The sequence below is a fragment of the Monoraphidium neglectum genome, assembly GCF_000611645.1.
Source record: "Monoraphidium neglectum strain SAG 48.87 unplaced genomic scaffold scaffold00762, whole genome shotgun sequence".
Lineage (NCBI taxonomy): Eukaryota > Viridiplantae > Chlorophyta > Chlorophyceae > Sphaeropleales > Selenastraceae > Monoraphidium > Monoraphidium neglectum.
Window position 1 is genome coordinate 5,836 of NW_014012866.1, and position 11,202 is coordinate 17,037.

The following is an 11,202-nucleotide window of genomic DNA, read 5'->3' on the forward strand; positions in this document are numbered from 1 at the left end:
CCGCCGGGGCCCGACGCCCCCTTTCAGAGAAACAAGACACCCCCCCCCCAACCCCCCCGGCCCGGGGCCTGCTGTCGCACCTTCCGAGGTCGACGACGCTGGTGATGCCGCGGGACAGCGCGTAGCGCGAAGCCGCCAGCACCGCCGCGCGGCGGCGCTCGGAAGAGGGGGGCGGGATGACAGACGACACGAGGCGCATCGCGTTCTCCCTGCGCGTGGGGCGGCGGGAGGCGGAGGTCGCGAGCTGTTGAGGCTACCAGCTTCTGATGCCAACAACGTTTGATAAATGTTTGATGGGTGCATTGTATCATGAGTACGATGTTGGATGGGTAGGGAGTTGCGAGACGAGGGGGCTTGGCGGGGCCTGGATGACGATGCGGCCGGGCCGAACGCGACGGGCCGCACGCGCCCCCGACACTGCCTTGGGGGAAAACGGCCACGGCCCCCGCCCCCAGCCGGCGCCCGGCCGCACGACGAAAGAGAGCAAGCCCGCATGAGAGCAAGCCCGCATCAGAGCAAGCACGAGCGAGCCCTGGAGGAGGGAGGGGGGGTATATGAAGGGCGCGCCTGGGGGCCGCAGGCCGGGACGCACCTCAGGATGCCCGTGGGCAGCCCCGTCAGCGGGTCCCTGTCCACGATCCCTTCAGCCGGGTCTGGCGTGCTGGCCCCCACTCCGGCCAGCTCCAGGGCCGCGCTGTTGGCGAGGGCGAGGTGGGAGTCCATGCGCATCAGCATGGCGGGGCGGCCGCCGGTCGCGGCGTCGATCCAGGTGGCGTTGGGCAGGCCGCCACCCCATTGGTTGTCTGCGGGGCAAGGCGGAGGTTGATTTGGGGGGAGAGTTCGGGCGGTGGCGTCGTGTGAGGCATGGAAGGGGGGGGGTGCTGCTGCGCGGAACACGGGAACGCCCACACCTGAGTGATGCGCTAAGGGGCAGAGCGCGGCTCTGCCCGAGGGCCCAGCGGGGTCCAGGTCGCATCCCATCCGCAGGTCAGGGGCATGCGCACCCGCAGGGCCACCGCGCAGGAGGATAATGTGGTGCCCGGCAGCAGCACCCCTGGTCGCGAAGCAATAACAGCGGCCGCGCAGCCCGCCAGCCCCTATGCTTTCAGACAGCATAGGCTAGCCAATAGGGCAACAGAGAACATCATCAGTCCACCAAACAATCAGCCCACCAAACAATCAGCCCATCAAAGAATCAGCCCGCCATCCATTGCGCGCCCCCAGGCCTCACCGTCCCAAAAGCCCCCCAGCACCCACTCCTCCGGGCCCAGCTTCTCGGCAGTTGCCGCGACCGCCGCCGCAAACTCGTCCCTGCTAGCCGCGCGCCGCAGGTCCACCCCCGCCAGCGACAGGCCGCCTGGGGCGGCGGGGCGGAGGGAGGGCGGATGATAAATGGTGCGGCGAGGCACCGGCTTGCAACATGCCGTTGGGTGGTGCGGCTCGGGTGGCTCAGCTGAGGGGGATAAATGGCACATGGGAGTAATTGTAGGCAGCGGGCCCAGGAACTGACGCCAAGGCGGCGCCCTGCAAGCACGTCGCGTGTGCGGTCAGATCCTCAGATCAGCATGTCATTAGATCGCGGCGGCGGCGTGTCGCACCCGGGATGAAGTGGACATGATTGTCTACAATTCCCTGTTGGGACGCGAGGGGTGTGTGTGTGTAGGGGGGGGAGGGCGCGAGTGGATGGCTGCGCGCAGGCACATGCAATGCTCACCGGCTTTCAACCCGACCCCTCGGCGGCAGTCCCCGCTGCGCGCCGCCGCGCGCCCAGACCCAACAATCAAGCGGCTGGGCGGCGCGCCCCTAGACCACCCGACGCTGCGCCGCAATCCCCCCTCCCTGGTCGCACCAGGCGGCGCGCTCAGAATGCAGCAGCCCCTCCCGCGTGCACGGGGTATCAACCCCCAGCTCGCCGCCGCGACGGCCGCGCCGGGGTCCCCTCGCCCCCGCCCGCCCCGCAATCCGCCATGCCCCACCGCCTACCGGCATGATAAACGCGTCCCCGAAGTCCACCAGATCGTATGCGGCGCCCTGCGCCGGCTCGCCGCCAATCTGGACGACCTCTCCGCTCTCAAGATCAACCGCCATGGCGCGCGCGCGCGGCGCCGCGGCGTCGCCAGTCCAGATGTCGCCCCTGACCCATGTGAGGCGCCGGACTGGGGCCGCCGCGGGCGGCGGCGCGAGTCCGGCGCCGGGCACCGGGGGGTGGCCGGCGGGGAGGGCGGCGCCGGAGGCGCTGGTGTAGCCCTGGTGTATGGGTGGGAGGGTAGGGTCCGGTTTTGGAGGGAAACCGGTTGGAGGTGTTTGACGAGTCGGTTGAGCCCTCGCACACGCGGCGCGCGCACGGGCGGCTGGCTCCCGCCCGCATGGCGGCGCCGCAGAGGCGCATGGCGGCGCGCTGCTGCTTTGCGGGGGGCGGCGATCGTGGCGCGGAGGCCGCGGCGCACCAGGGGGCAGCCGCCGCCGCCGCCGCGCGGCGCCTGGGCCGCGCCGGGCGCGGCGGGCGCGAGCGCGGCGTGCAGGGCCCCGAGGTGGGGCACGAGCTGGGGCCAAAAGGCGGCGATGACTGCGATGGCCAGCGAGAGCGCCATCAGGGCGCGGCCCGTGGGGGTCATGCGCTTGTCTGTCTTTGAGGACTTCTTGAAGGGCGGCGCCACGGCGCGCGCCGCCGCGCCCATCGTCGCCGAGGGCGGGGCGTCCAACACGGCGGTGCTAATGCCGTGCGCTCCATTGATGGGAGCAGCTCCAGGCGCACACATGGCCTCTGTGCGCGCCCCTGGCGGAAGTCAAGCTGTGGGGTCAGATCGCAAGTGTGAGACACGAGATCCCCCGTTAGAAAACCAAAAACGGTGCGCACTAGCCTGAATGCGTCATCCGCCAACGTGCCAAGCTTTTAATACACCACCGTATCGCAAGCCGGTATTGGTTCCAAAATGACGAAGGTCCAATGCGGGGTGCGGCACACATGATAGGATCGTGCAGAGGCTAACAGTCTATCCAAGGCACCCAATCAAAGGCTCAACAGCCTGCGTAGGCGCCTGCTGCCATGCTCGCCGCAGCGTTCGGCGTGGTCAGCAGGGCTGGGGAGCGCCATGCGCCCCTCATAGCAGCACACCTGCTGGGCGCGCCGCAGCCCGGCCCGCAATGCGACAGCGCCGTTGGCTTCCTACGCCAGCTGCCTTTCAAAGGGCTGCAGCTGCGCCCGCGCAGCCTCAGCAGCCTGAAGACCAGCCTCACCGCCGACGACGTCACCAGCGCCGTCGCGCCCTCCCCCGAGCTCTCGTTCACGGAGGTCGCGTCCATGCTGAAAGGGATCGTGGGGCCGCTTTCGTGGGGAGACCTGGTGTTCGGCGTGCAGGTAGCTACCAAGCAGCTGCGCCTGCAGCGGGCGGACTAGCGGGCTTGCGACGGACGGCGGCTTGCGGCACCTGCAGCACGCACATCAGGGCGGGGCATTTGGGGATCCTCAGGGGCGCGCGCTTCCAGGCTGGCCCGCTGCACAGCCCCAGCCTGTGGGGCGGCGCACAGAACCCCGGCGCCCCCCGCGCCCGCGGCCCCGCAGGCGCTGGCGCGGCGTCACCGGGAGGCCGGCCTGGGCTACAAGTTGGAGGGAGGGACCGCGGTCACAGACCGCCGGCTCGTTGCGCGGCTGCTGGACGCTGCCGACCTGGTGCGCCGCGCCATCGCCCTTGCCACACCATCCCCTGAGGAGACGAGCGCCATGCCTACACGCTGCGTAATCCACCTATGTGTGCGGCCCCTCCACGATAGCATGACCGTGCCTGCAAGCCCACTGCCTGGCCGCCACACGGGCCGCCAGCCCTGCATTTTTGGCACCCTGCAAAGACCCTTTGCACGGCCGCCGGCTTCGCAGGCGTATGGTGCCTACAAGAACAACCCACAGAGCCTGTGCGCCGTCAGCAGCCTGACGGTGCGCCCTGGCCGCCGCCGCGCCACCGCCCCTATGCATGTGGCATCGGCCCATGTTCTCTCGACCCTCGGCACCCGCTGCGCCCAGCTGCGCCACGATGGGCCGGGTCCGGCTTCAGGCCGTGCGGCTGCGGCGTCAAGCGTGCACACGCCCTCCCAAGCCATACGGCTCATGCAACAGCGGCGCTTGACCCGCTCTCGCACAACTGCTGCACCTGCTCGCCACCCTTTACACCAAACCCTCAACGATTGCATCTCTCGCATTCGCCAAATCGCCACGGGACCACCGCCGCAGCTGCCATGCATCCACCGCTTTGAGCCGGACAACGCGCTCCTCCGGCCGGCCTACTTTATAGCGACAGACCACCCCTCCGCGCGCATCGTGTGGGGCATCCGCGGCACCAAGTCGATGCACGACGTCCTCACAAACGCCATGGGCGCGGCGTGCGAGGCGGGGCCGGGCCGCTACGCGCACGAAGGAATGCTGCAGGTGCGGCCGGCCGCGCAGCGCTGCTGGGGTTTAGGACACAGGGTGTGGGATTCAGGGTCAAGGGGTTAGGGTGGCTTTGGTGGGCCGGGGCTGGTGGGTGGTGATATCAGCTGCGGCCGCGAAGAGGTCCAGGCAGAGCGTGGGGGGTGCGGCAATCGGTGCCTGCCGTCGATTTTCAGCAGCCTGCCTCCTGCTCTCGAAGGGCTGGATCCTCCGAAAGCTTCAGCCTCCTTGATACGTTTGAGCGCGCTTGCAAGCACATACGTCGTTATAGAGTGCAGATGATGTTGAGTGCTGCACGTCCTAGGTCTGCTGCGCCCTCATCAATCACGCCTCATACCCAACCAGGCGGCGCGCGAGCTGATCCGGCTGGAGCTGGGGGACGTGCTGAAGCTGAGCGGGCAGCTGCCCGGCTACGAGATCCTGATCGTGGGCCACTCCCTCGGTGAGGCCTAGTTGTACCAAATCAGGGGAGGGGGGTGGGAGACGCAACGTTGCGGCACACTGTGCGTTGTGCTTGAGCAATGACACGTCTCGGCTGCCTCGTGCTGGGCGGCCGCTCAGGCTTCCCTGCCCTGCCCATGTGGTCTCACGCTTGGCGGCTGCACCCATCTCTTGATGTCCCTTTCAAAAGTGTACTTGTGAAAACTCCGGTCAACAAAACCTGCAAGTCAAATTCGCCCGACCATGTGTGCAAAAAACCTTCTGCCGGACTGCAGGCGGCGGCGTGGCGGCGTTGCTGACGCACACTGTTATGAGCAACCCCGCCCTGCGCAGAGCGGCGCTGCGCCACGCGCCGCGAGTTTTATGCGTCGCAGTCGCACCGCCGGCCGTGACCTGCCCAACGCTGGCCGAGGAGATGCGGCCTTACGTAACCTCGGTCATCCGAGAGCACGACATCGTGCCGCACTGCTCCCTCGGACAGGTGGTGCGGCTGCAGCAGGAGGTGCGCGCCGCCTTTGTTGGCAGTTGTCCAGCCGGTGTTTTGCTGTGTTTGACACTTCTTGCCACCAATGATTGATCTACGTTTCTGCGCAGTGGTAGCAGCTGCTTTTGCTTGTCACAGACCTGCTCGTGCGGCAGGGTGGCATGAAAGGAGCACCCTCAGCAAGCCACCGATTACCGCTGCCGGGCGCCCGCCTGCAGGTGCTTGATACGGACTGGTACGCTGAGCTGAAGAGCTCGGTGTTTGAGATGGCTTACATCAGGGTGAGGGGGGGATGACATAAGGGCGTGGTGGGGGGGGGCAGCCCCGGGTCCTGGTGTTCGCTGTGGGAGAGATGGTGCACATCAAGAGAGAGAGTGTGTGCGTGCGTGCGTGCGTGCGTGCGCGCGCGGGGTTGAAGAGAGGCGGGATGTGCACATCAGGACGCAGTCATTACTGTGTGTGAGGGGGCCGGGGTGGAGGTGGAGATGCCGGACGTCAGCGTGCGATGCAGGGAGAAAGGGGGTTCGACGTACAGCGTAGTGGACTGGGCGGAAAGCTGGATGACATCAGCGGCTGCGTTTGAATCATGGGGGTGCACCAGGGGCCATATGTCAGGGTGTGGGCAGGTGCACGCAGGATGAGGGGAGGAGGCTTTCACTGATGTATGTGTGCGCGGCTTGGGGAGCTTCGACCGTGCTTTGACCGAGCTCTCAAAATTTCAAACCCAGGGGATCTCCGACGCGATCTCGGCTGCCGGCCACCTGCCGGCTGCTGCCACCAGCGGCGCAGCACGCCTGCAGCGCCTTGCAGCCGAGCTGCTGAGCAGCCGCCACAGGGACCAATTCGCGTCCGCCCTCGGCATGGCGGCCCCGGCGGCAGCGGCGGCGCGAGCGGCTGCGTCGGCCCCGACTGAGCAGCAGCAGGAGCAGCAGCAGCAGGCACAGCCAGCAAGCGGCGGGGCCGGGCCGCCGGCGAACGCGGACCCGCAGGCAGCGTGGCAGGTGGCGGTGGTGCAGCGGTGGGTGTCTGATCTGTCGAAGCGCCTGGTGCCGTATGTTGAGGGCGCCTCATCGCTGAGCGACGCGGAGCTGAGGCGCGCGGCAGACACCGCGGTGGCCAGCCTCTCGGGGGCGCTCTCCGGCTGGACCAAGATGCTGCCGGCGCTGCCGGCGCTGCCCCAGCTGCCGTCTCTACCACAGCTGCCGCTGCCAGGGCTGCCGTTTGGGGGGCAGCCGGCTGCCCAGCCGCAGGCACAGGGTGCAAAAGACCTCGACCAGCAGCAGCAGCAGCAGCAGCAGCAGCAGCAGCGGCGGCACGGTCAGGCGCACCAGAAATATCAGCAACCGAGCAGCGCGTCTGAGCAGGCAAACCAACAGGGGCACCAGCCGGAGAGTTGCCAGCAGGACAAAGGGCATGACGGAGGCGCCTTCAGTGAGCTGCTGGACCTCGCTAGCTGGAAGGACAGCCTCGATCTGTGGTGGGGTGAGCCCAGCGGCGCCGACAGCAGCAGCAGGCGCGGCCGTGGTGGCGGCGGGGCAGCTGCTTGGGGCGAAGGGGCGGCACAGCGGCAAGGCGCGGCGGCAGGGGGACAGCAGCAGCGACTAGAGCCCGCGCAGGCAGAGCCGCAGGGGCGAGTGCAGCAGCCTCAGCAGCAGCAGCAGCAGCAGCAGCAGCAGCAGCCGTACAGGAGCCTGTATCCCCCAGGGCGTGTGTTTTACATCCGCGCTGCGGATACGACACCGCAACCCCCGCAGCGGCCAGGGCATGATAGCACACGTGACACATGTGCAGATGCGGGACCTGCAGCCGCCGCTGTCGTCGGGCCGGTTGCGGCCGCCGCGGCGACGGCGGCGGCGGCCGCGGCAGGCCGCGGGGATTCTGCGCCCGCCGCGTCGCGCTTTGAGATTATTGAGGTGCCCCAGGCCGCCCTGCAGAGCGAGGGGTTTGACAGGATCGTGCTTCATGAGCGCATGCTGTCAGACCACAGGACGCGCGCGTACAGGGGGGCCCTTCTGAGGCTGCTGAGGGCCCTGCCGGTAGACGCTGCCCCAGCAGATGGCGGCGGTTGAGAGGGTGGCGGCGGCGGCGAGGTCGGGGTGTGAGGCGGCCAGTTATTTTTTGAGGGCAGGGCAGGGTTGTGGACTGAAACAACGTACGTACTGCTTGATGAGATGGGCCAGCCCATGCTAGCAATAGAAGAAGGACTGCTGGTGTGTGAGTACTTGGATGGGCGTGAGCACCTGCGCGTGTACATGTGTGAGTGCGCGCACGCGTGCGCATGTGTGTGTGTGTGTGTGTGTGTGTGTGTGTGTGTGTGTGTGTGTGTGTGTGTGTGCGTGTGCGTGCGCGCATGCACGTGAAGACAAAGCGTGTGATGAAGGCTCACTTCAGTTTATAGTACTTTACTGTACAAGGTTTTGTCTGGTGATGGCAAAAGCACAGTTTTTGGGCGGCTGTCAACGCTGCGTCCGTCATTCAATCTGTGTTTGGGACGGCAGGGGTACACTTTCAACGGAGCATACATACAACATTTGGTGGTGCGCACTGCCAAACCTGCCAATCAGGCGATTTGGTTCCTCGTAGCCATGCTGTGGCTAGTTCGTGCAAGGCTGCAAACCTGTGTTCGCAACCACCCCTATGACTGATCACACGATCACTCTGTCACGAGCGAGACGGTTGCCCACTCTGCATGGGTGACGTATCAAGTCCATGTAATCTCCATCGATGGCCACGGCTACATCACAGTTACGGTAGTGCAGGGGCCCCCGCACCAACCCCGCCCCAACTCCTCCTCATGTAGCATTGCGGTGACGCACATCTGCATGGCAAGGCTTCTTCTGCGGCAAAAGTCTCCCGAATGTCTAAGCATCGTACATTGAAGGTCAATTCATGTTGGTTTTATCGCGTAGTAGGTCGTGAACGACCTCTGACGCTCCCGAGGCGGTAGGGCACAGAAGCGACAATTGAAGCGACGCTGGTGGCATTTACACTGCGAGGAAATCATGCGTAGTATTGTAGCAGTCTTTGCGCTGGTGATGGCGCTGGTGGGGCCCCTCAAGGCGGCAAGCAACTGCATCTCCTCAAAGCCCGACGCGCTTGCCGTGTCGGAATGGTGCCGCCTCAACGGCCCAGGCCGCTGGTGCGTGCCGTGTGATGCCGCCGCCTATATCATGTGCCCACTTGATGAGGCTGAAGCTCCCAAGATCGCGCGCTGCGCGCCAGGTGGGTTGCAGGGTTGATTAATGCGGTTGCTGGCTAGGACCAAAGGCAGGAGCATTTGTGCAGTTCGCGCATGAGCAGGTCGTGGCCCCCTTCCGTCTTACAATTTACGTTGATCGGCCGGTGTGGCCAGAGCGGGCGTGTGGTAGCAAGCGGTGGATTATCAGCCAGCCATCACACTGTAATCCTGCGATCACCTCACTCGCTGCTGACATCACACAGCCCAGTCCTGGGACCCCACCGCGGCACGCTGCGTCGCCGAGGCAAAGCGCCGCGCCGACGCGTGCGTCGCCGGCGATGACGTCATCGTGCCGGGCCACAACAACGAGGTCGACCCCCCACAGTTGCCGCCGGCGCCCGGCGCCGCAGCTGAAACCGGCGCCGCGAACCTGGGAGGGGGCGCCCTCAGCGCTGCCGGTGACGGGCGTGGGGGCGCGGACGACGTCGCCGGGCAGGGCGCCAGCGCCGAGAGGGAGCTGGATGCAGCGATGGGCAGCATCCTGGCCGACATGATGCGCAACAGCATGGCCAGCCCGTTCAGCGGCCTGATGGGCGCCGGCCTCTTCGGACCCGCGCCCCTGGGCGGCCTGCTCGGTGGCGCCCGTGCCGGGCTCACCTCAGCCGCCGGCGCGGTCGGCTCGCAGCTGCTGTCCGCCTTTGCAGCGGATGCGGCCGTGCCTCGGCAAGGCGCCAGGTCGGGCGTGATCAGTGGCGGGCGGCCGCTCAGGATGAGCATGATGCTTGCCAGTTCTGGGCCGAAGACAGACGGCTCTGGGCCCTCTGAGCCGGAGGTTGTCATGAGCTTGGAGGTGGTGGGCAGCGGCTTATCCCCAGAGGAGGGCAGCAGCGCCAAGGGAGGGGCAGGCGGGGACGCGGAGGCGGCGGGCGCGCTGATGGCTGAGGTGGCTGCCCTGGTGAGCGTGGTGCCCGCGGCCGCTGTGCTGGAGCTGGGTACCCAGTGCGGTATTGAAGAGGGACGGGGCCGGGTCTGGGTGGGAGCCTTCTTGCATGCAGCTGCGCAGTGCAATTGCTTCTGCGCGCAAAGCAGCACGGCGCCTCACCAATCCGACCGTGCTGGCGTTTGCTATTGCATGCCACACGTACCAAACAGATGGAGGTCCCTACTGGCGCCGGTGGTGCACGCGTCGGGCGGGATGCTCAAGACAACCTCGGATCGTTTGTGCCTCCGGAGCTTGCAATGCTCGACCAGATAGCACGTGATCTTGCGCAGGAGTGAGTAGCCAGGTCTCGACACCACCAGAAAGGCTTTGGGTGCTTTTGGAGCTGCCCAGGCAGAGGACTCCTTGTGGTGGCACATGCGGCTGCTGCCTGTACGTTTGCCGCCTTGGACCTTGCATCCGCTCTCTGCAGCCGTGTGACCCCCCGATCATCAATTTCACGTGCGCATCTCCGAATAAGATGGATGCCGTTGGGCCCCCCCACACGCACTTTCCCAAGGTACGAGGAAGATTACGAGGAGCGCCTGCGCGCCGGCCTCGACAGCAAGAGCGACGCCGACGGCGCCGCCGCCCCGCACCGCCGCCACGCTGCGGGCTTGGGAGGCCGTAGGTCACGGGGTGGCGCTCTGGGCGGGCTCGGCGCTATCTTGGACGAGCTCGTGGGGGGCGATAAGGAAGAGATCCTGGGCGATGGCGCTGCAGGCGATCTGGGTGGCAGCAGAAACGCGGCTCCTGAGGTGCGTGGGATTGCGAAAGGCGGGAAGGGCGGGAGTTGGTCCAAGGGAAGGGAGAGCGGCGGGTCGCGTGCGTGGGCACAATGATTACAGCTCATGGGGTGGTGAAGATGGGGTCAAGTCTACGTAACGTCAAAGCGGAGTGTGGCCACATATGCGCGCCCCCAGCGTGGCTGCTGAGCGCGGCGCACAGCAGTGTTGTGCGTGCCCGCGCGGCGTGCGGCGGCGCGATTGCATCACAGTGAACGACAGCCGCCACTGCTGATGTAGCCTCCCTTGACCCCCCCACGTGCCAACCCAGACCAAGCCCGTCGCCCTCACCGGCAACTCGACCCAAGACTCTGACGCGCTCGCCGGCGCGATCCTGGAGCGCCTGTCCGTCCTGGCGCGCGCCGCCGCCCTCGAAACCCTGGAAACCGTTGACGCCGGCGGCGCAAGGCCCTCCCTCAGCGTCCACGACCTTGCGCAGGAGCTGTCCTCGCGCCCGGCGCCGCCCCAGGCCCCGGCCGGCGCCGCGGCGGCACAGGCAGCGCGCCAGCGCATCTCTGACGCGATCGCCCCCCTGCTCAAACGCCAGACCCCGGCGGGCGCCCGGGCACTCGCGCGGGCACTCGTGCCATCCGCCATTGACGCCGACTTGTCTGAGGCGGCGCCAGTGCTGGTCCTGTCCCCGAAGCTCAGCGGCATGCTGGCAGGCAGCGGGGTGGAAGCTGCCATGAAAGCGGCTCTGGAGGAGCTGTCGTACAACGATGTGCTGTCAGCAGATCTGGGGGATGACGCCAGTGTGGGCTCGGGTAACATCAGCGACGATGCGAAAAAGCAGGGCACACCGGCAACACCAGAGGCAGGCGGCAGCACACAATGGCGAGGCCCGACCCGCCAGCAGGACGCGGCCGGCGACAAGGCGGCAGCCCCGCCAGCAGAGGCGGGCTCCCACGCGCC

At 67.0% G+C, this 11,202-nt stretch overlaps 3 protein-coding genes across 3 annotated transcripts in view; 2 read left to right on the forward strand and 1 right to left on the reverse strand.

The window, feature by feature from the left end:
• Positions 1–2,759, reverse strand: part of MNEG_5198 (hypothetical protein) — a gene marked incomplete at both ends in the record, with an annotated part of 4,762 nt that extends 2,003 nt beyond the window's left edge. Inside the window, 6 exons of the mRNA XM_014046323.1 lie at positions 81–209; positions 593–803; positions 1,232–1,357; positions 1,599–1,632; positions 1,984–2,247; positions 2,448–2,759. Coding sequence (XP_013901777.1) covers positions 81–209; positions 593–803; positions 1,232–1,357; positions 1,599–1,632; positions 1,984–2,247; positions 2,448–2,759 — 1,076 coding nt within the window. The remainder of the gene's footprint in view (positions 1–80; positions 210–592; positions 804–1,231; positions 1,358–1,598; positions 1,633–1,983; positions 2,248–2,447) is intronic.
• A 287-nt stretch (positions 2,760–3,046) lies between these two features.
• On the forward strand, positions 3,047–7,417 carry MNEG_5199 (hypothetical protein; the record flags this gene model as incomplete). Its single annotated transcript, XM_014046324.1, has 8 exons — positions 3,047–3,358; positions 3,563–3,670; positions 3,875–3,931; positions 4,226–4,420; positions 4,769–4,865; positions 5,239–5,366; positions 5,567–5,629; positions 6,077–7,417. The coding sequence occupies 8 exons, from the start codon at positions 3,047–3,049 to the stop codon at positions 7,415–7,417; spliced, it is 2,301 nt and encodes a 766-aa protein (XP_013901778.1).
• Positions 7,418–8,383: 966 nt separating this feature from the next.
• Positions 8,384–11,202, forward strand: part of MNEG_5200 (hypothetical protein) — a gene marked incomplete at both ends in the record, with an annotated part of 3,220 nt that continues 401 nt past the window's right edge. The window contains 5 exons of the mRNA XM_014046325.1: positions 8,384–8,570; positions 8,790–9,481; positions 9,679–9,800; positions 10,026–10,263; positions 10,562–11,054. Of these exons, the coding sequence (XP_013901779.1) occupies positions 8,384–8,570; positions 8,790–9,481; positions 9,679–9,800; positions 10,026–10,263; positions 10,562–11,054 (1,732 nt within the window). The remainder of the gene's footprint in view (positions 8,571–8,789; positions 9,482–9,678; positions 9,801–10,025; positions 10,264–10,561; positions 11,055–11,202) is intronic.